Source organism: Lissotriton vulgaris, chromosome 2_1, assembly GCF_964263255.1.
Source record: "Lissotriton vulgaris chromosome 2_1, aLisVul1.2, whole genome shotgun sequence".
Taxonomy (NCBI): domain Eukaryota; kingdom Metazoa; phylum Chordata; class Amphibia; order Caudata; family Salamandridae; genus Lissotriton; species Lissotriton vulgaris.
In genome coordinates this window covers 304,222,148-304,249,913 of record NC_141687.1, presented here as the reverse complement: position 1 = coordinate 304,249,913, position 27,766 = coordinate 304,222,148, and the positions used below count along the sequence as shown (strand labels likewise).

Below are 27,766 nucleotides of genomic sequence, written 5' to 3'. Positions count from 1 at the left end.
TTCCCCAACTCTAGTCCTGAGGTTGATGCTTCTGGCATAGTCAGTGCCACCCCCATTGTCATCCCTGACTCTTACACAGAGTCGTAGAGGCGTTTTCCGATGATGACTCCTGCATCAATTGGAGCCATACCCTCCAGCCAGAGCCTGAGCCCTATTCATATAGACTAGGACTTGGGGAAGATTGGGAAAGGCCACTGGATCCTGAAGAATACCAGACCATAGATTCCAACATGGACTGGTGTGAGGAGTTTGTGGACACAAGGGGACTGGACACCTCTCCAGATACTGGCATGGTCTCTTCTCCTACCATGGCTACGGTGGTGAGAAGGGCAGCAGAGGTCCTGGACCTTATCCTGCCCTCAGTGCCAGTCAAGACCAATGTCTTGACAGAGGTGCTTCAGACGGAAGTTACCCTCTTAATATCGCTTATCCCATTTACAGACATCCTGGTTCAAGCCCTGCAGAGTAGCTCCTGTGAATATTACAATCGCCAATCACCATTGCACTACTGTGGTGGACCACAATTTCCTCATGCAACACCCTATCCCAGAGAACAGTAATCCAAGCCTCCACTTCCCATGTAAACCCTGGTGCACTCCCTACCACCCCACCGGATAGGGAATCCAAGAGGCTGGACACCTTAGGTAAGAATATATTTTCTTCTGCCATCCGAACACTGCGGTCCATGAACAGTGCCTGCCTTTTGGGTAGTTACTTCCATGCACATTGGGATTTGGGTTGGTAGATGCTGCCTACGGTCCCGGAGGAGGCCTAGACCATACTGTCCCAAGCTATGGCAGACCGGGGAGATGCAGCGAAGTTCACTATCCGATGTGGAATGGACATGACTGACTTGCTAGGAAGAGCGGTTGCTTCGTCAGAGGCCTTATGGCGCCACTGCTGACTGAGGACTACTGGCTTTTCAGGGTATGTACAAGATTTGCTTATGAACATGCCCTTTGATCACTCCCATCTCTTCAGCAACAAGGAAGGCTCAGTGCTGGAGTGCTGCAAGGACAGCAGAGCTATGGCCAGGTCCTTGGCACTTTCCATGGTCCCCGCCAACCCCAGTCCACCTTTTGCGGCCATGGAAAGGGCTTCCATCCGTGTCTTTACCTGTCCTGTCACCACAGCACATAGGCTGATCAGCCTCTGTGTGGCCGAGGATGCGGTACCCACAGACTGCATGGGTTAGGCAGTCAACCGGTTGGTATAGTCCACCCCCCAAGCCTAGCAACCGGAGCCTCCGAACCCTTTTAATTCACCCTCCACCCATCATGGGCAACCAGTGGAAGGCTGGATACTCCATCACCTAAGATCGAGAACATCAGACCCCTGGGTCCTTCTGATTATCCATAGGGGCTACTGCCTCCCCTTCCTCGACTACCTCCCCACCCATACCACTCACTTGCAACAGGTTCACTGAGGGCCATCTCTTCGTACTCTGCCAGGAAATTGCAGCTCTCTTGGCTGTGGGAGCCATCGAGAGGGTGCCAACACCAGACATAGGTTGGGGTTGTTATTCCTGGTACTTTCTGGTGTTCAAAAAGGATGGAGGTCCTATCCGAGACCTGCACCATCTCAATTTCTTCCTCAAAAAGGAGAAGTCACAATGCTCACACTTGCTCAAGTCCTGTCTGCCCTTGACCCGGAAGACTGGATGGTAGCATTGGACAGGATACATATTTTCACATCCCTGTCTTTCCTGCTCACAAGTGTTACCTGCGGTTCAAGGTAGGCCACGAGAACTTTCAGTTCACCATGCTCCCTTTTGGTCTTACTAGCGCCTCTCTAGTGTTTACCAATGTGATGGCGGTGGTTACAGCTCATCTGCAACAATCAGGGTGTACCAGTCTTTTCCCATATCGACGACTGACTGTTGAAGGCAGGCTTGCCCCAGGCAGTCGTCTTCTACCCCATAGACTATGACGTACCTCCTGCACTCACTCGGGTTCACTATCAACGTAGTGAAGTCACAACTGACTCCCTCTTAAATACTCCCTTTCATCTGAGCTGTTCTGGACACAGTTCAGTTTCAGGCGTATCCTTCCAAATGGCGAGTCCAGGATTTGCAGGCTATAATACTGATGTTTAAGCCTCTATACTGGGTTCCGGTGAGATTGATTCTGAGCCTGCTGGGTCTCATGGCCTCCTGCATCTTGCCAGTGACACATGCCCACAGGCATATGCAGGATTTGCAGTGGGACCTGAAGTTCCAGTGGGCACAGTATCAGGGAATCACTCCGACGCTGTCCAGGTCTCGGAGGGAACTGCAAAAGATCAACAGTGGTGGTTAACGAACTGCGATTGGGTCAGCAGAAGAGCCCTCTCCTTCCTGACCACTTTTTACAATGGTGACAGATGCGTCACTCGAGGGATGGGGCGGCTATCTGGGAGAGGTGGAGATCAGAGACCACTGGTCTCTGGCGGAATCCAGACTCCGCATCAACCTACTGGAGCTTCTGGATGATCCAGCTTGCATTGAAAGCCTTTCTACCGCCCATCAAGGGACGGCTAGTACAGGTGTTCACAGACAACACCACTGCCATGGGGTACTGCAGCAAACAGGGCAGGGGGGGTCATGGACCCTTTGTCAAGAGGCACTGTGTCTCTTAATATGGCTGGAACATCAGGGTATATCCCTAGTGGTTCAACACCTGGCGGGCTCTCTGAACGCCAGAGCGGATGAACTTAGTTGAATATGCCTAGCAGTTCACAAATGATTCAGAAAAGGGGGTGGTGATGAACAGAGTGTCTGAATTAAGCAGACCACTCGTACCCAGTCCAAAGATCAGGGCTTGATCCATCACCGTTATTTATATTTATTTTCCGCCCGAACCTGGTGACGATCCGCCTTCATGCGTGGAGCTTGAGCTGCAACAGTTGACAGCTTTTGACCTTCCACCCTAAGTCTGCAATGTTAACTTGGCAGCCAGGCTTCTCTCTACCGAGGTAGTATACACCTGCTGTTGGAGCAAGTTTGTGGCATAGTGGAGAGAGAAACCGGTTGACCCTCTCTGTGCTCCCCTCTCTCAGGTCCTTCTGTTTATCCTTTCTCTTGCCCAGCAGGTCCTTCTTTTGGGCACCTTAAAAGGCTGTCTTTCTGCCATATCAGCTTTTCTAGCGTTGCCAAGTCAGCCATCCCTATTCAAATCCCCTATTAGGTTTTTGGAAAAAGTCTCCAAAACGTTTCCTCCTTCACCTTTTATCATGCCTTATTGAGACCTAAATGTTCTCTTATCAGCTCCCTACAAGGCACTACAAAACTGTCCTATAAGACTCATGACAATCAAAACGGCCTTTCTGGTGGCCTAAACATTTGCCCAGAGGATCAGTGAGCTTGAGGCTTTGTTATCTAAGCCTCTGTACCTCAACATCTTCCCTGACAAGCTGGTCCTTTGCACCAGAACTTCCTTCCTTCCGAAGGTGGCCACTACCTTTCATGTAGGCCAATCCATCACCCTGCGTACCTTTTTTTCTCCGTCACATACCTTTATGGAAGACATAGACTGAACCCAAAAAGAACATGGACCTTCTACCTTGACCACACAAATTCTAGGTGGACGACCACCTCTTCGCGGGGTAATTTGGTGCTAAGAAGGGGAATGTCGCGCAGAAGTGGACCATCTCCAGGTGGATCGTACTCTGCACTAAAATATGCTATGATTTGGCCGATAAGGGTTTTTGTGCTCATTCCACCAGAGAAAGGCTGCGAGCACTGCTTTAGAATGCGAAGTCACAGTCCTGGACATCAGCCAGGCAGTAACGTGCAAGTCTCTACACATGTTCACAAAACACTACTGCCTGGGCAGTCCTGTTCGTCGGGATTGGCATTTTGCCCGTTCGGTCTTGTAAGAAATTTTTGGGTGTGAAATTGTTTCGCAGACCCACCTCCAGGGAGGTATTGCTTTGTTGTCTAGTCAAAGGTAAGGAATGGTCAGCTAAAAGTCTCTATCAGATGAACAAGTTGCTTGCCTACTGTAACGCCTTGTCTGTTAGAGAGACTATCTAGCTGCAAATTCCTTACCGACCCACTCATCCTCCCCGCTCAGCGAACAGATTTCTAGGGTTAGGAATGTTCCCCTTTCAAGGCCCTAGTTTTCCACACCGCTGGTCAGTGTTTGTGGCTGTGCGCTCCTGGCGTGGAAAGTCGCAAAAAGAAACTGTCATTAGCGTGCTGAAGTGGCGCCTGACACTGCGCATGTCACTACCGACGTGGCCAAAGCCACTCAGAGCCGAACGACGCCACCTACCATCAGGCAGGGGTATTGCTCACAAAACTTTCTAGATCCAGTCTGACACCTGAGGATAATTCTAAGATATGTAATCTGCGGCTAGATAGTCTCTACCAGATAAGGCTTTACCAAAGGCAATTAACTTGTTTTTCTGTGCGCTACACTAGGTGAGCATGAAGTAACATTTTTTGCATGTAGAGTTTTAAGGAGCATCAATGCACTGCATACCTGTTTACAGCAAAACGCTGTTGTTATCAGAAGTCGGGTAGGCAGTGTTCTCTATGAAAGTTCCTCTCCTGGGCTTGGTATTAGCTTTCAGCAGAAAATGTGATACAGCAGCATCTCTGCATTCTGACATTCAGTGTCTGAGCGATAATCATGGGGTGAAGTATCTCTCCTCCCAAGTGGTCAAGTGGTAGCCCTTTTGTACTATGTTAACTGAGATTTGAATTTTTGACATGACCATAGGAATGTCTGACATAACCTATGTGCATCAAGATGCTAGTCTTAGACGTATTCTTATAAAGAAATAAAGTAAAAATGTCAACTACGTAAAAAAAATTCACTTCAGCCGACTACACTCTTTATATTGTTTTTCTCGTCTGACCTTGAGATAGAGATAATAAGGCACTTGTTCTAGACCGATGTCACATCAGGTGTCATATCGAGGTCAATGTCTGCACATCAAATGTCTTATCAATGTAATTGTATGAATGACTTGACACATTAATTGGTTCTTAGAAAGATGAGGACAGACGACATCTGCAGATATGTCAATAATTGTGCAAAAATACTGAAAATGGAGTCTCTGCATGCTCAAGATGGAGTCAAGCTTTATGAACTTTGTCACCCCACCCACTATTCCTTTTCATGGAAAATGTTGCTCCAATCTCTACCTTATTTCCCTCTCTATTTATTGAATAGGAATAATCTATACATTTGGGCTAATTGCAGTTGGTCTTTTGTTCATCTACTGAGTGATTTGGATGTTAATATGTGAACAACAGACAATTGGAAATATCCATCAGACATGGCTTTTTTACGAAATGTATGTTTTATTAAGAGCAAATTTCACCCAAGAGGATTTCAGATCAGTGTAAAAAGGATGCTGTGAGTACATCAGACTGGAATCAACTGTGTGTTGACTGGAGACATTACAAAGCAAATATTATTTAAAATACAGCATTTAGTACGCTTTTATAGAGTGTTTCAGTACAGTGGAATATAGGATGGGTAATGGTGCATTTTTGGTTAAAGACAATGTTTGAGAATTGCAGAACAAAAGGATAAATATTATGTTTTTGTGCATTAGCTGGAAAGTTTGACAAAATAATTAACCATGGATAATAATATAGAGGTATTAATAACATAAAGGGAATATAACCTACAAGGTAACCTAGATTTCCAAAATGAAGTAGAATTAGAACATTAGAATGCTGGGCGCTCCATTGAAGATAGTGAATTGCCTTGTGGCTAATAATGGCTGGTTTAGGCCTTTAGCTCCAACATTCCAATGTTTGTCTTTCTGTTTCTCTCTTTTTAATTTAGAACACTATACCTTCAGTGGTTGAAATTTTCAGATAGCCTTAAAGTCCTTCCTCTGGCTTTGCCAGTTGTAAAGGTCATCTACCTTGTTATAAGCTTTCACCTGCGGCCAGAGCTTGTAACTCTGGTTCGGGACCTTTAACAACCAGTATAGCCTTGAGCAGGAGGCTACAAGGCTGTAGTATAACATCAAGGATTACATAATTTTGCATAGCAAGATGAAGCCGAATCCAGGGAAAGGAGAGCAATTTAAATGTGAAGCTATAGGGATAAAAGGCTTAATGAAACATCTAACTTAAGTAAATTTGCAAATAATGCCCTGCAGTGTGCAGTAATTTCAGACCCAGTTTAAACTTGTGTAAGTGTAAACCAGAAAAAATGTGATGCACATCTTTATTAGTTGACTTCCCCTTAAAAAACAAATATGATTTTGTCTGGAATGTCTCTCTTGATGAACCTTTAACCCATGTTATCTCTTCTTCTTTTGTCTGATCTACTTTAGAGAGGCAGGGATTCAAGCGCATGAGGGGGGGGGGGGGTGTATCTTCGTGTTCAATCCAGGGAACAAGAGGAGCTAAGGGAATCAACAGTTTCGGACAAATGTTCCTAGTTGAGATGTGTTGTCAACTGTTTCTGAAATGGAGGAGAGAATGAGCGAGTCTAACTAGAGGCAGGATAATATTCCAGAGTACATAGCTTGAGAGTGCTAGAGTACTAGCTGCATAACAAAAGTCATTAATCAAAAACGTCATGGCTTTGGATGCTGCGTTGGTCTCCGCAGGTGATGATTGTAGCAGGGTTTGGTGTTGTGTTGATTGCTATGGTCTTGTAGATCCAACAGTAGGTCTTGAAGACAATGCTGGCCTGTACAAGCAGTCATTGAAGTTATCTCAAGATGGGATTGATAGATTATGCATCTGTAGGTGACAATTGGAGAACAAATGGCAGTGGTAATAAAGCACAAGTCAGCACATACACATTTTCTTCCAAAACCCATTAAAGTATCTATGTACAGGTGTGCTCAATGTAAAACAATGTGCCACTCATCCCGTGTTTTCCTGTATAGAGAGAAACTACATTTTCTCCATACAATCAAATCCCAAACATTAATTACAGAGCACACCCACAAATTAGTTTGTTAATCGAACTTGTTGTCACTTTGCAGTGTGTACAATAAAGTAAACAACCAACTACGTACAGAAGGCAAAAAGCACGACTAGTCTTGGTTATGTTGACGCAAAATATGTTGCGTAGAAGCAGACAGCCAACATGTGTTTCGTCATGTAGATGACTTTTTCAAGGCTTAACGGTAAATTGGTAAAGATGATAAGTGCGCTCCTTAAGTCCCTTAGATGTTTGGGAGAGACAACAACGATGACGGTAGGCCAAACTTCCAGTTCTTATTAACAAACAAAGCTTTGGAACACTAGCAAAGGTGTACAATGCTGTATAGACGGCGCGTTGAGAATAATTATATAATTTGGTGTATCCAGTATTCCAGGAGCACAAATATAAGTAATCTTGTGAAACATCGAGAGTCAATCCGCTTGTTATGATAAATCGAGCCCCAGAGCAACGTTTAATACAAATAATGGTACAGCATCAAAAGTTGTAGCTGTACAAGACCGGGCATGTGTCAACGCGTCCTGCTACATGTGGAGAAGTCTTGCTCTGCAAGCACTGGGATTGGATGGCTCAGGGACTGCTGCTACCAGCAAGAGGACGGAAGGCGGCCAGCTGCTTCGGGTAAATATTATTTTTAATATATTACTAACAGTCTCCCCCTGTGCTCCCCTTCCGCGTATCCCTCCACCCACCCCATCACCCTTCGTTTGTGGCAGCGTCCCCTTTGTGGCGGCCGCAACTGGGTATAGGCTCTCAAACCGGCTTCCAGGACGAAGATAGTGGTTCACCAGGGGTGTTCCTTTAAGGCTGGTTTATCACCAGTGATTAAAGAATACTTGCAGGAATGATGGTGTGATTGCAAAGTCTGGTTTCCTCCGGTTGCTCACCTCCACTTGAGGAACAGTACTCACGGTCCTTCACTCTGATAGACTGTCTTTTAGTCAGGAGCCCAACTCTGCTGATGTCTGGTGGCGGAGTTGTAATGGTGAGGCTGGCCATGGTCTGCAGCACTCGGTCTCTTTTTGCTGAGCTGTCAAAAAGCCATTGTCTAGGTGCTCAGAGCAGGTATCCAGAAGACCAGCATTGCCTAGTCTGTTCTTGCTTGGAAGGTAGCAGGATCCTATGGGCTCTGGAGAGTATGTTGACATCAGAAGGTAAAGCATTCTCATACATTGCCTCTAAACCGAGGCGTTTATCAGAGCTGTCTTCTGGGGAACAGAGAACTGCCACCAATCGGACTTTCTTTACTAGAAGACAGAGCTACTTTGTAGGCTAACCCCCTCCCAGTCCCCCTTCCCCCCTAAAAAAAAATGTGCAGTAACCTACTGGATACATTCACATAGAATTAGCTCGTAGTTGGGCCCTGGGGCTCAGGTCGCAGGGGAGTCACGGAGGGAAAAAAAACACCGGATAGGCTCCCTGCCTGCCTTAAATTCAGGACTCTCACCTCTATAACGTGTCATCTCAATTTCCAGAGAAGGATTTATTCAGGATTTTCAGTTGAAACAGACGTGCTTTACTTGGTTTGTGACTCATCAGGGTACATTTCAGTGCTCAAAAGTAAAGCCAGTTTGCAAGTGTCCATCTCTACCCCCATCTCGGTTTTATCCTATAGGGTCCTGGACTTGAAGGGGCGAGGCCCACGTCGAAAGAGTAAAACAAAAGCCAAGAGCTGCATGGACAGAACTAAATTACCTGCAAATAATTTTACCCGGAAACAGTGCAGGTCTCTACTGTTCCGGTTAGAAGAAGAACCTGCGCCGACAGAAGAAAAGAACCAAACACGCAAGCCCTGTGAAAGTGACACTTATATAAACACGCGTTGAAGGCTGTTACGAGACTAGGATTATTTTGTATATATGATAGGGAAACCGGGCCCTGCATGGCTCGTAAACAGCCAAAGGAATTGTGCGTTCAAGCAAAAAACGTACTGAGTCAGCTCTTCATGTGAGCAGCCGTGTCGTGAGTGACTCTTCAGTTGGCGGGCGGGTTATCGGGACGTTTGAAGAGCCTGTGGTCGGGCTCGGCAGGGAGGGGTTTTCTGCGGGCCCGAGTCGAACAGAATGCGCTCTCGGCGGCAGTCGACATCCAAGGCCGTCGGCCGGGACATCTCGCCTCCTCTGAAGCCGACTGAGTGTAATATGTGTGCTAAACCGCAAGCATTTCTGGCATATCACCGCCAGCCAACACCCCTCCAACTGCAGAGTGTAAAAATATTCAGTCAATCTGTACTGACGGGGCTTGGCGCAGAGAGAGTGACACGGCACGTCACAGGTGCCAGCGACGCCAGCCTGGCAGGCGCGTTGGCCGTGAACGCTTCCGCCTGACTGAGAGCTCGCGCACACTTTCTGCTTAGGCCAGAAGTTGGCCTGCCTGACATGAAAAAGTCAGAGCAATCTTTCCAACAGAGATCTTTTTTCTATGGATGTTTTTTCTTAATATCATCTCATGCCTTTTTCTTTATACATGGCGAACCGCCCATCTAGAAGTTCAAGAAACTTCAAGCACTTCAGACTGGAAATATTTTAATAAAAGTGTGGCACTAAAACTGTGAATGTGCCGATAGGCTTCTGTCTGCATGTGCATGGCCACTGGAATTATGCGACGGAGGAGGACCACATCTGTGGCAGAATTGACTAATTTGAGAAGAAAAAAAGGCAAAATATGTCGCATAATGCAGCACATTTTGTGATAGCATTACTTCCTTATTTTGTCATTTTTACAAATGTTAACCCTGTCTGGGAAAGGATTTCACAGTATTAGTACTATTATACACCTAAATACAGCAATGTGCAGCTAAAAGATGACAATTCAACTTAGTGTTTTAAACATTTTTGCCATTTTGTCAAGCTGGGGGTGACAAAAAATATTCCGCACTGGGTACCACCTGACCTTGCTACGCCACTGCGGAGGGGAACAGGTCACCAACAAACCTGGAGGAGATATAGAGAAAGGGGTTTATCTACAGAGGAAAATATTTTCCCTGTGGAGAAAATTATTAAAAATGGGATTGCTTGGGGGACTTAATTTTTTTTTTTGCTTAAATCTACGCTATCTAGATTTACACATTGGAGAAAATAGGAACCAGGAGAAGTTGTCAGATGACATTCCCAGAAGTGGCCTGGAAACCATCACCGGGGCAGCTTTCTATCCTTTCTACAGGGAATATTTGTGAATTAAAAAAAATAATAATTCTACACAAGTTTGCTGGAGCACTACGATGTGTGCCGTTTCTACTTTTCTTTATGAATTGCCCCGTGTGCACAAGAGATACAGTCTGGACTGAGTTATCATTGGAAACACGTTTCCTCGTCCTGCCTTTCTCGTACCATCTGGCATTGATTGAAGACTGCATGTCCCTGTTAGAAGGAAGTCCTGTAGCAGCATTTCTTAAGATAGGCATTGTCTGGATCTGAGTAGACTTAGGGGCATTTGTTGAGGATCTGGGAGTGCTTTGAGTCCTGTGAAGTCATACCCTTGCACCCTAGTGTAGGAGATAAGAATACAGACCATCGGTCTAATCTGTGCCAGCGTACTGAACTGTCTACTCTTTGTTTTGCAGAGTGATCTCAAACAGCATCCAGCTCTTAGTGCAAGATCTGGACGCCGCATGTGATCCAGCCCTCACCGCCATGAGCAAGGTATGTGCACAGAGATGCAGTCACCAATGCTTCTTTTGTCTTTCTGCTTAAAATAGTCATTTATTTATTGCAAACGTTGTACAATCAAATCAGTAGACAATTAAAAGTTCATTTAAAAAAAAGCTTTGTATTTCGGTCTTTGGTTGTCTATAATAGGACTGAAAAATACAAACATGAACTTTGCATTGTCATAGTGTATCATAGGTACAGCACACAAACCCTTTCTACACTGTTGTGTAACTTCAGCATCACAACGGGTATAGGCTAAAATAAAATAGCTGAATTTATATTTGTAATTTATATTTGTATTACAAAGCCTAATGCATTCAATATTGTTTATTCAGAGAGGAGGATGTCTTCTCTGGGTATATTTTGTTTATTGTTCACTGTCGGAATAAGTGTGGTGAAGTATTTAAAAATTGATCCATTTAAATTGTGCGTTACTCAAGATCTCCCTTATCTGAGAACAGGACATGGCCCACTCTGCATTTGTGACTAGGGCTTGTTTATCTCTTTCCTATTGTTGTGTCACGTCCTCTAAACTCTCTTCTTTGCTGTGTCCCAAGCTTTTTCCACTTGCCTTATTCAGTATGAGTACCGCTAAGGTATTGCCCCCTTCAAAATCATTACTGTGAGGTACTCCACTTCAACTGAACCCGCCATCATACTCTTTTCCCAGATCTTCCCTGGTGAACACCATTTTGTTGCATGTTGGAGCTGACTGGCCAAATAGTACAGTTACAAATCTGGAAGCACAGGGACTCCGGCTTCCCATTCTAGCTTCAAGTGTTTCTAATTTGACTCTACTCCTCTTGCTGGCCCACACAAGAACCATCATAATTTGTCTAGCTCTGGGAATATGGCACACAAAATTTTGTATCACATAAATGTATCTGGGCAGGAACACCATTTTAGCTAGAGTAATGTGACCCATAATTGAAAGGGGGAGCATATTCCAGGACATACCTGAGAATATTTAAGTGTGTTTGAGCTTATCACTGTTATATACATTTAGTATCTATCAGAGGAGACCACCTGTATACCTAAGTATTTGAATGTGTCTGTTTCCCCACCTGAGAAACAACACAGGGAATGCAGGATGTTCCAACAGGCTCCCCACTGGAAATATCACAGACTTGCCCCAGTTGGTTTGTAGTCCCGATACTTTGCCAAATCTATCGCGCTCCATGAGGAGCAACGGGACTGCCCAGGATGGTTGAGTGACATAAATTAGCATGGCATTCCTGTACATTGATAGAATATGTTTTATTCCAGATATTCCAGCTCTCCACCCTTCCAGTTTGTTTTTGCTAAGGGTTCCTGGCAAGTGAAAATAACAAAGGGCAAGAGTGAACAGCCATGCTCTATGGTCCAGTTGTCTGAACTTATTTTACCAGTTTTCAGTCTCTGTGAGGTTGGTGCACTGCAGTTGGACCCAACTCTAGTAGTTCCTCTCAAATCTGTGCTTCATCAGGGCTTGTTCAATCTAGTCATGGAACCACTCACCGCACTGCTTCAAGCATCTAATGTGCAATTTCACATGTACGCAGACGATACCCAACTCTACCTTAAAATACACACTCCTGAGGACATCAAACTACTCAACACAACACTTAGGAACACACAGACTTGGCTGGCAGAGAATCATCTCAAACTTAACGCACTAAAAACTGAATTCTTCCTAATAGCACCTCCCACCAAAGTCCCCATCACTCGGGCCTGGCTTAATCATCTCACTGCACTCAACGTTCAACCTACTATCGTGGACTCAGCAAAATCTTTAGGCATAACCCTCGATTGCAATCTCAATATGCAACTACATATCCGCAATGCAACGAAGGGAGCTAATTTCCAAATCAACACATTGCGAAAGCTGAAACCCTTCCGCCCAGCCAATGACTTCAGGACTGCAGTCCTAGCCCTAGTTATCCCTCGAGTGGATTATGGAAGTGTTGCTCTCTGTGGCCTCCCCATTTCGACAACCGCACCCCTAAGAGCCTCTATTAATGCTGCAGCCAAACTAATGACGGGCTCAAAAAAACGCTCACCCATCTCTCCCGACCTAAAATCCTTGAACTGGCTGCCATACGAAGCTAGAATATACCTGAAAATGGCATGCATGACACACAAGGCTATACATCACAACTCGCCCAGTTACCTCACTCAGAAACTGACAATCTCGGGTGGCTCAAGAGCCACAAGAAGCACAGAAAATCTTTTTTTGAAACCTCAAAGATTTCACAAGAAAAAAACATATAAACGCTTCTTCTCAGGGATGGCGCCCAGGATCTGGAATGCCCTCCCTCCAGAAATCAGACTTCTCATCCACGGCATCCTTCAAAAAAGAAGTAAAATCACTCCTCTTAGCTAAATTCACCTGAATATTGACTAAAGAAATCTCGTAACTCATTATTTTTCTTCCCATGACTATGTACAGCCAGACCACCTATGAACCGTTGCTACCTGACCTTGTTTCTATTTTTAACCATTTGCTCATCTTTGCACAAAATGACTTGTTTAATTATTACTCCTTTGTCTTTTTATCCCATTTGTGTGTAAAGCGCTCTGATATCCGTAAGGATCTTGTTCGCGCTCTATAAAACATTCAAAATAAATAAATAAATAAGGTGTCAAAACACCTTCTCTATATCTAAGGCAATAAGGCCACCATCCTCTTTGATATGTTTTGTGTCATGCAATGCACTTGTGAAAGGTCAAAAGTGCTGATGGGTAACCTTTAACAGTGCTCAGAGCAAAGCCTTGGATGACCAAATACAGCAAAAATAAAAGGACATCAAACATCTTGAATTGCAGAGGATCAGCCTGTTTCTTCTCACACCAAGAGAGATACTTGAACTAGCAGCCCACGTAAATACATTTTTGAGAAAACTGGTGAGCAGCCAAAATGACATCAGTCACCACCGATGGTATATCAAAACGAAGATATCCTGCGCCACCTCCCTGCACAGACGCTACTCATGATCTGCAAGTTGAGCTGATTCCCCCTGATGTTAAAGGGCCTCACCAGTTAACTCACTGTCAGAAAGATCACATGACCATCCAGTTTCACAGCCTCATCTCTTCTAGATAGAGGGCACGGGACCTCACTCTGTCCTTCTTTTTGCTGTACCACATGATGGTCAAATTGTCTGTAACTACCCGAATATGCCTGTACTTGATGAAAAGGAGAAATCCTCTAAGAGCCAGGCGAATGGTGGTCAACTCCAAAAGAAGGATGGGATGGTGCAGCCTTATGGGAAGCTAGTGCTCTCTGATCTCCACCTAAACCAAGTGACTAGCCGAACCTGTTGTAGATGTACATGTGACCACTGACACCACTGTTGAAAGTGAGGATTGGCATCAGACATCTAACAATGAAAGTCCTGGGCAACCTCGATGGAGACTTGAAAAAGTCAGTGAGCATGGGGCATGAAAAGGATGCACACTCTAAGAGATCAAGTTGTCTCAGAACCTTACATTTCGTGACAGTAGTTCTCACCTGAAACATCAGTGTCATAAGTCAGATGTCTTGGACTGTCTGTTGCGAACGGAACGCCTTCATGGAAGTTCGATCAAGAATGGCCAGACAAAGGCAAGCCTCTGAGAAAGTTGAAGATGGGACTTGGGCTTGTTGATCGAAAATCGCAGAGTACACAGTAATGGCACTGTTGCCTGCTAGTCCCCTGAGACCAGCTGAAGCAAACCTGAGTTCAACAGTCAGTTGTTGAAATATGGGAATACTTGTAATGCTGACCTGCATAGATGGTCTGCAACCACAAACCTGATCTTCATAAAGATTCTAGGGACTAAGGCCAGACGAAAGGGTACGATAATGAATCAGAAGTGGTCTGACTCAGCAATAGAATAAACACACTTCGGCACATGAAGGTACTAATTCTAAAGGCTTAGAGCCATCATCCAGTCCTCTGGATCCAGACCAGCATACCTTGAGCTAGCTACATAATTTTGAATATTATCCTTTTGGAGAAACTAGTTAGACTCTATGGTCCAAAATCAGTCGTAGGACACCGTCCTTTATGGGAACCTTGAACAACCTAGATTCGTAATCCTGCCCCTGTCTACCCCAGGTACAATTTCTATTGCTGTCCTGGTAAAAGCAGCATCTTCAGTTCTTGGAACAAAATAGCAACATGATCTGTGAAACTCTGAGCAAAAGCTTGAGGGACGTGAGGTGGGGTGCGCAACATTTAGTGGCTATAACCTTGCTGAACAATCTGAGGGACCCAGTGGTCCATATGATAATGTTAGAGTGGTAGATAACACTGCAGTTGGCTTCCTACTGGCCCTAGTTGGTTGATGAAGGTGAAAGTAAAGGTACTGGTCGGCAGCTGTGACAAGTGAGGATGTGGTGGATAACTGCTACTGCTATTGGTGACCTCTTTGTCTACTACCACCCCTGGAGCCATGAAAGGGCTGGTCTGGCTGATGAGTTGCTAGGGCTGACTCTGACAGTAGGCAAGGCCCCACAAATTACCTCGGAACATCAGATGCTGTTAGTTAAATTGGCAAGTGGGATGCAGAAATACCAAGTAGAGCGAACCATAGCTCCACCAATCTTGAACCATTTTCCAGGGCAGAATTTGCCTTTTTGCCAAACAAGCATTGCCCACCTAAAGGCTTGTCTATTAGTGAAGCATGGAGGTCTCCCAAAGACCCAGTGACATTCATCCAAGCATGGTGTTTTTTCCCAACACCAGTGCCCATAAGCCAGGTAACACAATCTGTAGTATCCATGCTGGAGCTGAAAATATGTTTCAACATGTCCTGCCTATCCTGTATCATCTGTGTAAACGAATGACCAAAATCTTCTGGCAAAGCTGGCAAAGTATTGCTTGTCATGTTTCAGAGGGCATGTGTAGCAGCTAAAGAGGCCTAATTCAAAGATGATGATGAGGATTGGCAATGTCCTTACAAAGGCCCAGCCTTGTTTCTTGTGTTCTGCGACATGGGGTTCAGCTGCTTGTTCCCTGATGCCCAATGTGTGCACGAGGGAGGATTTGTCACAGGAATTTCATTCATTCTTGGTGCTGAGACATTAATAAAAACGTCAAGCAAGTTTGAAAACCCTATTGTTTTATGCATGCATCCCTGCACACTGCCAACAACGTTTCGACTATAAAACTGCAGAGCATATTTTTTAAAAAACAGAATAGCTAATCTCTGAATCCAAGTCCAAAGAGGTGATAAAAGAGGAATTGGTGTCAGCAGGCAGGGGTGGCCCTATTGATGGTTTGTGTTGTCATATCTAGAGTTGCAATGGCACTGTCTGCCAGGTGGTGGGAGTTATTGCAAGAGCTGCCTGTTGAGGAATCTGCAGTTAAAAGTATACATCAGAAACATGTTTTTATCCTGTGTCTGGACTGCTTAAACTGTCTTATTTTTTCCTTTTTTATCATACGGTTTCCTAGTAGTCACATTGCAAATTTGAACATGTTCTACTGATCTTTGATTTACGCAAGTAGGAGACGTTTATCAAATGATAGGCAAATAGAAATCAAGAAAGTACTAAGTGCAAGTTGTCAACCTCTGCGTGTGTTACATGTACTACAATTAACCCTCCACCTCAGTGCACTTGCCTGTCAGCTGGAACAGCAACATGGGTGGTAATGATAACTAGAGCAGTATTACTGGATCACTGGGTAATCAGCTGATGCACACATGCCTAGGTGGATATGGGAAGGCTTTATCCTAAGACAAAGGCCACCCCTGGTAAAACCCTGTGCACTTGATCTGTTTGTTCCCCTTAGGGTACCTGCTGCCATCCACAGTGGTTCTGATAGTAGGGATCACTACCTCCTTCTTCCTGTCCCTGGGACACATAGATAGAGTTCCATTCGGCATGCAGTAATTTACCTTGGGGGTAGGTATGATTTAGTACTTGAGTTGTCTGTTTTTTAAGTGGCATGTTATCAGATTGTTTGCAGTCACTGTCACTTTATCAGAGAGCATTGAAAAATCTGTCTCTCGCAAACATGCAAGTCCATTGAGATTGAATAACATGCCTACAGTCAACACTAATATCACTACAACAAAAACGGGGCACCTGAGTTTGAGCAGTCTTTGACGTACAAGTACAACAGCAGCACATTGACCTGGAATACAAAGATAGCACCAAAGCAATATACATCCAAGAGGAGAGGACACCATGATAACAATGAATAGGATATAGACTAAACTCAACCAAGCTACAAAGTCTAGTGGAGACTCAAAGGAACCAAAGTCAGGCCCGCCTACATACTAGTGTCTCTGTTGCCATTCTCCCTGAGGACCGAAGAAGATTTAGAAGCTTCTGTCACATGGAACTTGCACTCTAGAGACAGACTCTTAGCACAATTCTCTCTCTGAGGTTTGTAGAGAGCGCTGGGTTCATGACACATGGTATACAGAGCATATATCTCCCCATTTTCATGGCTTTCAGTTACCCTCTTTTGTTTTCTCAAGGTATCTGTTTCACTTATTTCATAGCCTGGATGGAAAACTAGTTGCGCGCCTCCCCTCCAAATCCCCCAGTGTGCATCGTGGTCATGATGGACACAGTACTGTTTGATCCATCACTTCAACTTCAACTTTTTGTGCTTAGCAGATTTTGGTGTCACCTTGAACCTATCCGAATACCCATGTTCGAATTGAATGTCTCTTCTTCTAGTATATGCCCCCACATCCTGGGTCCCTAAATCCATGTGCACGGGAAATTTGTGATCTCAGTCAGCCATTTTTGAGATGTAGGCCATTGACTTTTGCTGCTGATGCTTTGTACTAAGTGTTGGTGCTAAATTTAAGCTGCCCAATGGCAACACGGATGTAGTCCTCTGTGTACTGGACATCATATAGAAACGCACTGTGGAAATTTCTTTTTCTAGCCAACATGCCCTCTTAATGACTTGACTGCCATTTCTAATTTGGGGGATGTCTGTGGTGTTTTGGAACACCACAGGGTCCTTAAAGGACCGCTATGACTTTGCTGTTAACCATTTGCCAGGTGTGGCAGAGATTTAGATTATGCAGTAGTTATGACTGTCTTTTGATTAATTAACTGTTGTTGCTTCTTCTGATCCACTCTTAAGTTCTAATCCCAGAGAAATTATGGAGGTTGCTGAAGCCTTCAAAATTCCCAGCCTCAGGATAACATTGCCAGTAGACCCATATTCAAAGGGCTGTAATTATCAGATAACAACAAAAGAAGTAAATCTGCACCGGTAAACAAATACTTATGTGCTGCTGCAGATTTGCTGCTTTTTACAATTCACATATTTTCCCTGTACCATGTTTGAAAACTTGTGCTAGACATACTTCCCAGCTCTGGAGTGGGATTTACTACTGTATTTTTTTGTAGATGTTGCTGTAAAATCAGATGTTGAAAGGCTATTTACGCTTGCCAAAAATCATTTTCTGAATTCCTGACAGCCATAAATAAAGGTATGTTTGGACATAAACTTACATTTTCTCCAGTACTGGAACTTTCATAGATTGAATCTTTCCCCGTTGTCGAGATGGGAGTCCCCGGTAAATCAAAACAGCAATGCAAAGTTAACATGAACTAGCAAATAGGCCTAGGCCCGTTTCAGTTTTGTAACATATCTCCATTGCTTTGTAAAAGAGACCAAACTTAGGTTTCAGCCAATCAGAATACCCTACCCTCTAGAACACTCCTGAGAGAACCTCAGACCTTCTGATTTTCTACCGCACGTCGTGCTAGGTGGTCTCCACAGAGCTCTGCTCAGTTTTTTACTTCAACTCTACTACTTCAAGGTTTTTTTAGAAACCGTTTCTGTATTCTTCTTTTTCCAATTTAATATTGATTGAACCAGTTTATTCTGTCTACAATTCCTTCTCTGAATTTGATGTCTGACAAGAGTAGAAGAGTCTCTTCAGAGCCTGTGCCACCTGCTCCAAGAAAAGACTTCATACTGATGACCCTCACTGTGATTGCATCTATTGCCTGTATCCCTACCTAAAGGCAAAATATTGCAAGGTATGTTATACCTGTTCTACCAAAACATTAAGAGATTGTGAAGTGTGCCTTTTTTTTGGCTTCAAAAGTTGACGACTGTAATCAGGCGTCTTCTTCGCCATCTAAAGGATCTCACAAGAGAGAAAGAGCTAGTACTCGCTCTTCCTGTGAACGTTTCAAAAAGCCTCACAAAAGACCTCTTATGGGTCTTAAAGATGTAGTCCATCTAAATCTCCTCCCAGAAGTGAAAAGGAGAGAAAAGGACATTATCAATGGACAGTAAAACAAGAAAAGCAAGTTCCTCAGGGCAGGCATGCTTTTAAAAAGGCCTTCATCTGTACCCCACTGCGGATTAACCGTTGCAGAAGGCTTTACCATCAACGAAAACTTTGTCATTGACAACACCGAAGATGAAGAATCCTCATTGTCGTCGACATGGAGTGATGCCCTCCATTCTTTTTCCAAAGCCAAGGAGCTGTCATCGACGAGTTCCGCTCCACCGACATCAGCGCGGCAAGGGTTTCACAGTCAGCACTGGCCCTTATTCGGCCGACACCCTCATCATCGACACTATCAATGGCAATGGCAGCTTCGATAACAAAAGCGACAACGGCACATCAACTTACTGGATCTCAGAGCTGTGCGTTTAGCCTTGTAAGCATTCCTGACAAAAATAAGTAAGTACGTTTTATGCTTGTAGAGCACACAAAGGCGAGGCGTCTTGGCGCTCAGGGAGGACACGGATTAAGCACAGGAGAAGTAGCATAACTTCTTTCTAGCAAATAGCGACGTCTTCAGCAACTTCCTGAAAGGAGGTCTAGACAGTTGGAGTCTTATATCATCAGGTAACTCATTCCATAGTTTGGACGCGGGGTATGTCAGGCTCCTTTCACCCTATCTCGCTCTATGAATTCTGGGAATCTGGACTAGACCGTTGTTGGTCGATCTAAGGTTGTGCCGAGGAGCGTACTTTAGAAATAGTTTCTGTAGAGCCCTTCCACCCCCCGCCCTCCAAACTGGGTTTTATTTACCAGGCACAAAGCTTTATACTCAATTTGTTGATGCTGCCAGATATATGGTGGAAATTCGGAATATTCAACCGCATTCTAGCTGCAGCATTTTAGATATACTGCAGTTTTGAGAGTTGACGCTTATTTATGCCCATGAATTGGGTATTACAATAGTCAATCCTAGAAAAGTTCAAAGCGATGACAACTGATGTCCGTAATTCAGGAGGAATAAAAGGGAAGATTTTACGGATGACTTCCAGCTGGAAGAAGCAGCAGATGTAAACTGGTTAATTTGGCCTTGGAAGCTCAGCTGATGGTCCAGTAATATTTCCAAGTTCCTGACCTTTCCTGCGGGTACAGGGCAGTTTCCTGCCTCTGCTGGCCACCAATCATGGTTCCAGAGCGGTGCACCAGACCCAAACTCCATCACTTCAGTCTTTTCGGTATTTAGAAGATAGTTCTGTATTTAGTAGATAGTTCTGATGCATCCAGTCCATGATATCTTTTAGACAGCCATGGAATTTTCCCGCAATGGTGTCTTCGTTAGAAGAGATGGAATTGACCAGTTGGGTGTCATCAGTGTATGACACTTGTGAAAAGCCATGTCCTCTGGTTAACTCAGCCAGAGGTGTCACGTAAATGTTGAAGAGTGTTGGGGACAGTGCTGACCCCTGGGGAACTCCACAAGAGAGGGTAAACCTCTTTGATTGGCGGTTGCCCCATCATACCCTTTGTTCCCTATCTGTAAGGAAAGAGGCCAGAAGACCAAGTGCCTTCTCACTGACACCTATTTCCTTCAGCCTTTGAATCAATACCTGATGGTTGATGGTATCGAAAGCGGCTGAGATGTCTAGGAAAATCAGGATGGCTTACCTCCACTGTCCAGTTGCCTACGTATTTCCTCTGTGGCCACAGTCAGGGCAGACTTGGTGGACGAGTGTCTTCTAAAGCTTTGTTGAGAATGGTCAAGGATGTTATTACGCTCTATATAGCCCATTAAGTCTTGGTTCATGGATTTTTCCAGTATTGTTGCCGCCAGTGGCAGACGGGAAAAGGGCCAATAGTTTTCTATCACAGGATGGTTTCTTTAAGATTGGCTTAATACATCCCTTCTTCCACGAGGCGGGGAAGGTTCCTTAGCAGATAATATTGTTGAGGAGTGGGGCAAGTTGGAAATAAAGAATTCTGCGGTTTTAATCCAAACTGACAACACAACCGCGATGCGTTATGTCAACAAGCAGGGAGGCACCAAATCTCATTTCCTTTCTCAGGTGGCTCAGTGCATCTGGGAATGGGCTAGCCAAAACAGAATCTCTGAAAGAACAGGACACAATAGCAGACACACTAAGCAGGCTCAAGTCCTTATGGCATGAATGGGAATTAGAACAAGGAACACTGAACATTTTTTCCGGTGGGGCAAGTCAAACCAAAGATCTGCTTGCGACTCTGGAAAACAAGAAAAGCCGGTACTTAGCATGTTGATTCAGAAAAGGGGGTGGGGGGGTGGTGATGAACAGAGTGTCTGAATTAAGCAGACCACTCTTACCCAGTCCAAAGATCAGGGCTTGATACATCACCGTTTTTCAGCTCACTGCACCATCCCAGCTCAGAACTTGGCTATATGCAAATTAGTCTGACCCTGGCCCAGTGCATCATGGGAACAGGGCAGACCAAACTACCAAGCCAATTCTTATACTGGGAAAGAAACAAGCTACCGGGGACCGGTTTCTGGCATTTCAGCCGTCTTCGGCCCGGCTTGCTTGAATCCTGATGGTGCAATGAGCTAGGGACTCACATCTGAGTATACCCTTCCACGCTTATGGTGGACAAAAATGATTCAGAAAAGGGGGTGGTGATGAACAGAGTGTCTGAATTAAGCAGACCACTCTTACCCAGTCCAAAGATCAGGGCTTGATCCATCACCGTTTTTCAGCTCACTGCACCATCCCAGCTCAGAACTTGGCTATATGCAAATTAGTCTGACCCTGGCCCAGTGCATCATGGGAACAGGGCAGACCAAACTACCAAGCCAATTCTTATACTGGGAAAGAAACAAGCTACCGTGTCCCTGGTAGCTTGTCTCCTTTCTGGTGAAGAATTGGCTTGGTAGTTTAGTCTGCCCTGTTCCCATGATGCACTGGGCCAGGGACAGACTGATTTGCATATAGCCAGGTTCTGAGCTGGGATGGTGCAGTGAGATAAATAACGGTGATGGATCAAGCCCTGATCTTTGGGCTGGGTAAGAGTGGTCTGCTTAATTCAGACACTCTGTTCATCACCACCCCCTTTTCTGAATCGTTTTTGGCCACTATAGGTGTGGCCCGGTATACTCAGACATGAGTCCCTTTCTCACTGCACCATCAGGATTCAAGCAAGCCGGGCCGAAGACGGCTGAAATGCCAGAAACCGGTCCCTGGTAGCTTGTCTCCTTTCTGGTGAAGAATTGGCTTGGTAGTTTAGTCTGCCCTGTTCCCATGATGCACTGGGCCAGGGACAGACTGATTTGCATATAGCCAGGTTCTGAGCTGGGATGGTGCAGTGAGATAAATAACGGTGATGGATCAAGCCCTGATCTTTGGGCTGGGTAAGAGTGGTCTGCTTAATTCAGACACTCTGTTCATCACCACCCCCTTTTCTGAATCGGTACTTAGCATGTTGGCATCACCATCCACCACCCAAGATCTTGGGGAATGCGTTTTTGATGGCATGGTCTGACACCTGCTTACGTTTTTCCGCCCATTCCCCTCCTACGAAAGTTACTGATGTAGATGAAGGCAGAACCCTGCAGGATCTTCCCCATAACCCCATCTTGGCCACACCAGCATTGGTACATGGAGCTTGTACTGCTTTCGGGGAGGCAGCCCACTTGCTTGGATCCCATTCCATCGCTTTTGACGATATTGCGGGGATAAGTGCTACTTCCAGATCCCAAATTGCTTTCATTAGCGACATGACTCCTGAACAGCAGGAGTTTGACTACTATCTAAACGTCCCTTCTGAATACAAGGCGATTTTTTTTCCATTGCCCAGGCACAGAGCACTAAAAAAGCCTATAAAATGAAATGGACATTTTTTGCCTGTGCTGTCTGAAATCTTACGTACTTTTCTCTAACTTGCACTCCCTTATATCTTCTGTTTGGCAAAATGTGGACTGGCTAACACATCCATTAAAGTCCATCTTGCTGCAGTATCTTATTTTAGAAGGACCTCTCTGGGGCCCTCTTTATGGCACGCTCTGGCATCTTAACATGTTCCTGTCACAACTCATGAGGCACCCTTTTGAGCCTATCTATAAAGCGGATCTCAAGTTCATTTCATGGAAAGTTGCCCTGCTTCTAGCGTTCACATCTGCAAGATGAGTCAGTGAAATTCAGGCTCTCACTATCCAGGAACCATTTCTTCAATTCAGGGATGACCGAGTGATCCTGCGTACCAACCCCAGGTTCATTCCCAGAGTTCACAAAAACTTTCATTTGAATGAGCCTCTTATCCTCAAAACTTTCTTTCCGCAACCTGCAATGCCAGTGGAAAGAGCTCGCCATGCACTGGATATACAGCGTTGTCTTAAATTCTATCTTCAATGAACTAAAGCCTTCTGGAGAATACCTCAATCAATAATTCAATCAATCAGGGTTTTGTAGAGTGCACCACTCACCTGTGAGGGTCTCAAGGCACTGAGGGGGGGAGAGTGGCCAGCTCAGTTGGGGTCACTCGAAGAGCCAGGTCTCTAGGTCCTTTCTGAATTGGTGGTGTCGGGCTTCGTCGGAATTAGAGGGGGGAGTTTGTTCCTGGTCTTCGCTGTGAGGTGGGAGAAGGCTCTTCCCCCTGCTCTGGTCTTGTAGACACGGGGGACGGTGGGTAAGGCTAGGTCGGCTGAGCCGAGGTATCTTTTGGGGGCAAGGAAGGAGATTTGGTCTTTAAGGTATTGGGGTCCGGTATTGTGGAGAGCTTTGTAGGCCTGTGTGAGCAGTTTGATGGTTATTATTATTTCAACGGGAAACCAGCGTTGGTCGCGGAGGTGTTGGGTGATGTGGTCATGTAGTGGGATATCGAGTATGAGTCTGGCTGCGTTGTTCTGGACAGTTTGGAGTTTGCGGAGGAGTTTTTTGTTGATTCCGGTGTAGAGTGTTTACGTAGTCCAGTCTGCTGGTGATGATTGCAAGGGTGATGGTTTTCCTGGAGCTGGGGGCCGGGGGGATCACTTGAACTTTTTGCAAAGTATGCAGAGGGTGTTGAAGCACAAGGAGGATACGGCGTTGATCTGGTGATTAATGGTGAGTGAAGAGTTGAGTATGATGCTGAGGTTGTGTGCGTTGTCCTTTGGAGTGGCTGGGGTTCCGAGGGCAGGGGCCGACCAGTAAGTCCCATGTGGAGTGGGTGGAGCCGAGAATGAGGACTTCAGTTTTCTCAGCGTTGAGCTTCAGGCAGTTGTTGCCCATCCAGGTCGCGACTGCTTTCATCCCTTCTTGGAAATTGCACCTGGTGATGTTGGTTTCCTTGGTGAGGGAGAGAATGAGCTGGGTGTCACTGGTGTAGGAGACGATGTTGAGTCCGTGGCTTCTGACTATGGTTACGAGGGGGGCCATGTAGACATTGAAGAGTGTGGGTTTGAGGGAGGATCCTTGGGGTACTCCGAATCTGATCTCTCTTGGTTCTGAGAGGAAGGGCGGGAGTCTTATTCTCTGTGTGCTGCCTGAGAGGAAAGAACATATTCAATCTAAGGCTATTCCTTGACGCCGGCGTCGTGGAGCCTGGTGGTTAGTGTGCGGTGGGAGACTGTGTCGAAAGCTGCTGATCTATCCAGGTGGATGAGGGCTGCCGTGTGTCCTTGGTCAAGGATGGCGCAGATGTCGTCAGTGGTGGCAATAAGGGCAGTCTTGGTACTGTGGTTGCCACAGAATCCAGATTGAGAGGTGTCCGGGATGTTGTTGGTTTCTATGAAGTGTGCTAGCTGGGTGTTTACGCCCTTTTCGATGACTTTGGCGGCCAAAGCGAGCAGATAGATGGGTCTGAAGTTCTTGAGCTCTGTCGGGTCTGCAGAGAGCTTCTTTAGGAGGGGGGTGACTTTGGCATTTTTCCAGTCATAGGGGAATGTGGCGGTTCCGAGAGAGCAGTTGATAGTTTGGTGTAGCTCGGTTACAAGGTTAGTGGCGGCCCTGTGGAAGATGTGCGGCAGGCATGAGTCAGCAGGTGCTCTGGAGTGAATGCTCTTCATAATCTTTAAGGTGTCTTCTGTGGTGAGAGGGCTCCAGGTGAGAAGGGTCTGTTGGATGACGTCGTCGTGGGTGGGAGTTAGGGCAGTGTTGTGATATTGGTAGTCGAAGGTGTCTTAGAGCGTGTTGATCCTGAGGTGAAAGAAGGAGCTGAGTTTGTCGCAGAGTTCTTGGGAGGGAGGGACGTCGGTAGTATCGCTGTTGGGTTTGGTGAATTCCTGTACGAGTTCCTTGGAATTATGGGCTTGGAGAGGATTCTGTCTGGGATAAAACATTTTTTTTTTTTGATTTGATGAGTTGGGTTGTGCTGTCATTGCTGCTTTGAAGGCAGTGTATGCTTCCAGAATTTTGTTGTTTCTCCATTTTTTCTCCAGTTGTCGGCATGCGCGCATCGATTCATGGAGGTCCGTAGTAAACCAGTTGGCTTCTTGTTGTCTCGTCTCGGGATGTTCAGGTGGAGAGCAAGGGTGTGGGTGCAGTTGGTGAACCATTGGTTGAGATTGCTTCCCGCTGTGTTGGCGTCCGTCGCAGTAGGGGGAGGGAAGCAAATGAGGGCAGCGGTGAGGCGTTCTTCAGAGACTTTGTTTCAGCTTCTGCGTGGGGTTCAGGGCATGCGCTTGTGTGTGGTGGGTTTCGTGAAAATGGAATGGATGCAGTGGTGGTCTGTCCAGAGCAGTTCCGTGGTATGGCTGAAACGAAGGTTGTTTCCCCCGGCGAAGATGGGGTTGAGTGTGTATACTACTGTGTGCGGGGGGAGACAAGTTGCTTCAGTCCTATGTTGGTGAGGTTCTCCAGGAGGGTGGTGGTGTTGGGATCGCTGTGGTTGTCTAGGTGGAAGTTCAGGTCTAGGTGGAAGTTCAGGTCTCCGAGTAGTATGTAGTCCATAGAGGCAAGGGCACCATGCCCTTGCCTCTATGGACTACATACTACTCGGAGACCTGAACTTCCACCTAGACAACCACTGCGATCCCAACACCACCACCCTCCTGGAGAACCTCACCAACATAGGACTGAAGCAACTTGTCTCCCCCGCACACAGTAGTATACACACTCAACCCCATCTTCGCCGGGGGAACCAACCTTCGTTTCAGCCATACCACAGAACTGCTCTGGACATAGAGGCAAGGGCATGGGGTCCAATGTGGCCGACAATGGTGCTGCTGAAGGGTGTGCGGGTCCAGGAGGTCTGTAAGTGAGTGTTCCGCTGAGCGTTGTTCTGGGGCTGGATTTTGAAGTGGATCTTTTCCATGGTGCGGGGCGAGACGTCGTCCGAGTTGGTGGTAGTGAGTCTGAGGTTTGTGGATGATGGCGAGACCTCCCCCTGGTTGGTTGGGGCGGTCTTTCCTCTGGATGTTGTATCCGTTAGGGATGGCAGTTGTGATGTCTGGTGAGGAGCAGGTGTTGGTCCAGGTCTCTGTGAGAAAGGCAATGTCAGCCTCATGGGTGGTGAGGAGGTCCCTGGTTTCTACGGCGTGTCTGTGCAGGAAGCGAATGTTGAGGAGGATGCAGTTCAGTGGTTTGTTTGCCTTGGCGTCTGGAGGGTTGGCTTCCGGGTTCTGGAGGTTGGTGAAGGTGCGGCGCATGATCGGCACTCACCATAGCTCTTTGTTGCCTATAGTGAACCTCGGAAAGGCTATTCCCTCTCCAAGCTGAGTTTTGCACGTTGGATCTCAAGTGCTATTCAGTATTGCCATCAATCTGCATGAAAAACCCTCCAGGCACGAGTTTGTTCCTATTCTACAAAATTGGTCTCAGCCTCAACTGCTGAATTTGCCAGAGTGCCCATGGAGGACATCTGCAGAGCTGCTACCTGGAAAAGTACCCACACCTTTACCAAGCCCTACGGCTTGGACTCCACGGTTCGCAGTGACACAGCGAGGCAAACTGGTGCAGGGAAATCTGTTTCAGTGACTGGGACTTTCTCCTTCATATCTTCTTCCTTTCTTTTTTAAGACTATGCACATGTTTTCTTCAGTAATTTACTCTTTTCCTTATGTTCCCTATTACCTAGACCTATTATTTCTGTTTGTTAAGAGTTATATCTCTTCCATTGGTTACCGGTTGAGTAGATCTTGATTCAAAACATGTCTTCTTGTTTTTTTTAATGTTTAAAAGATAAATGCTGTAAAATATTTTATGAACCAAAAAATGTGCTAATAACTGCTAGCTTCTTTGATTCAAGCATATGAATACTGGAGTAAAAAAATAAGTTACTTACCTGAGAAGCTCACTTTTCAGACCTTTGCAGTTGTATGTCTTGCACTAGTGATATGACAATCTGAAGGTCTGAGATTCTCTCAGGAGTGTTCTAGAAGGTTGGGTATTCTGATAGGCTGGAACCTATGTTTGGTTTCTTTTACAAAACCATGGAGATACGTTACAAAACTGAAGTGGGCCTAGGACTATTTGCTAGTTTATGTTAACTGTGCATTGCTGTTTTGCTATACCTGGGACTCCCATCTCGACGAAGGGGAGTGACTCAGCATGTGAATCTATGAAAGATTCCAATAATGGAGAACTATGTCTACAGGTAAGTAACTTATTTTATTTACTGACTAAACATACCTTTGTGAATTGGTCCCATAGGGGCACAGGCATCAAGCTAGGCAATTGTGATTCCCTAATAGCGATTGTTAAGGAATCGCTATTAAGGAATCGCAATTGCCTATGCATGTAGGTTTCGCAAAAATATTAGCGATTCCTACAAATTCCTTAATGGTGACTCGCTAATTGCGAATCACCATTAAGGAATAGCTTCCCATTTAGCCCATAGGAATGATTTCATACGCAATTGGCGAATATCGAATTCGTACTCGCAAATTGCGCATGCAATTTCAAGGGTGCCAAAAGGACACCCTAATGCACCCCTGAAATTGGCATGTGACCACATGTTGCACACACACATGCCCTGAGGCATGTGTGTGTGCAACATGGAACTTTGAAAAATGCACTCAAGTGCATTTTTCAAAATTTTACAAATTACCATCAACTTGGAATTGATCTTAATTTGCAATTCCTATTTGCG

At 45.5% G+C, this 27,766-nt stretch overlaps 1 protein-coding gene across 1 annotated transcript in view; it reads left to right on the top strand.

Moving 5' to 3' along the window:
• VPS53 (VPS53 subunit of GARP complex) overlaps nucleotides 1-27,766 on the top strand; it is a 947,455-nt gene that overhangs the window by 778,156 nt on the left and 141,533 nt on the right. Inside the window, exon 17 of the mRNA XM_086954994.1 lies at nucleotides 10,468-10,546. Within this exon, the coding sequence (XP_086811120.1) occupies nucleotides 10,468-10,546 (79 nt within the window). The remainder of the gene's footprint in view (nucleotides 1-10,467; nucleotides 10,547-27,766) is intronic.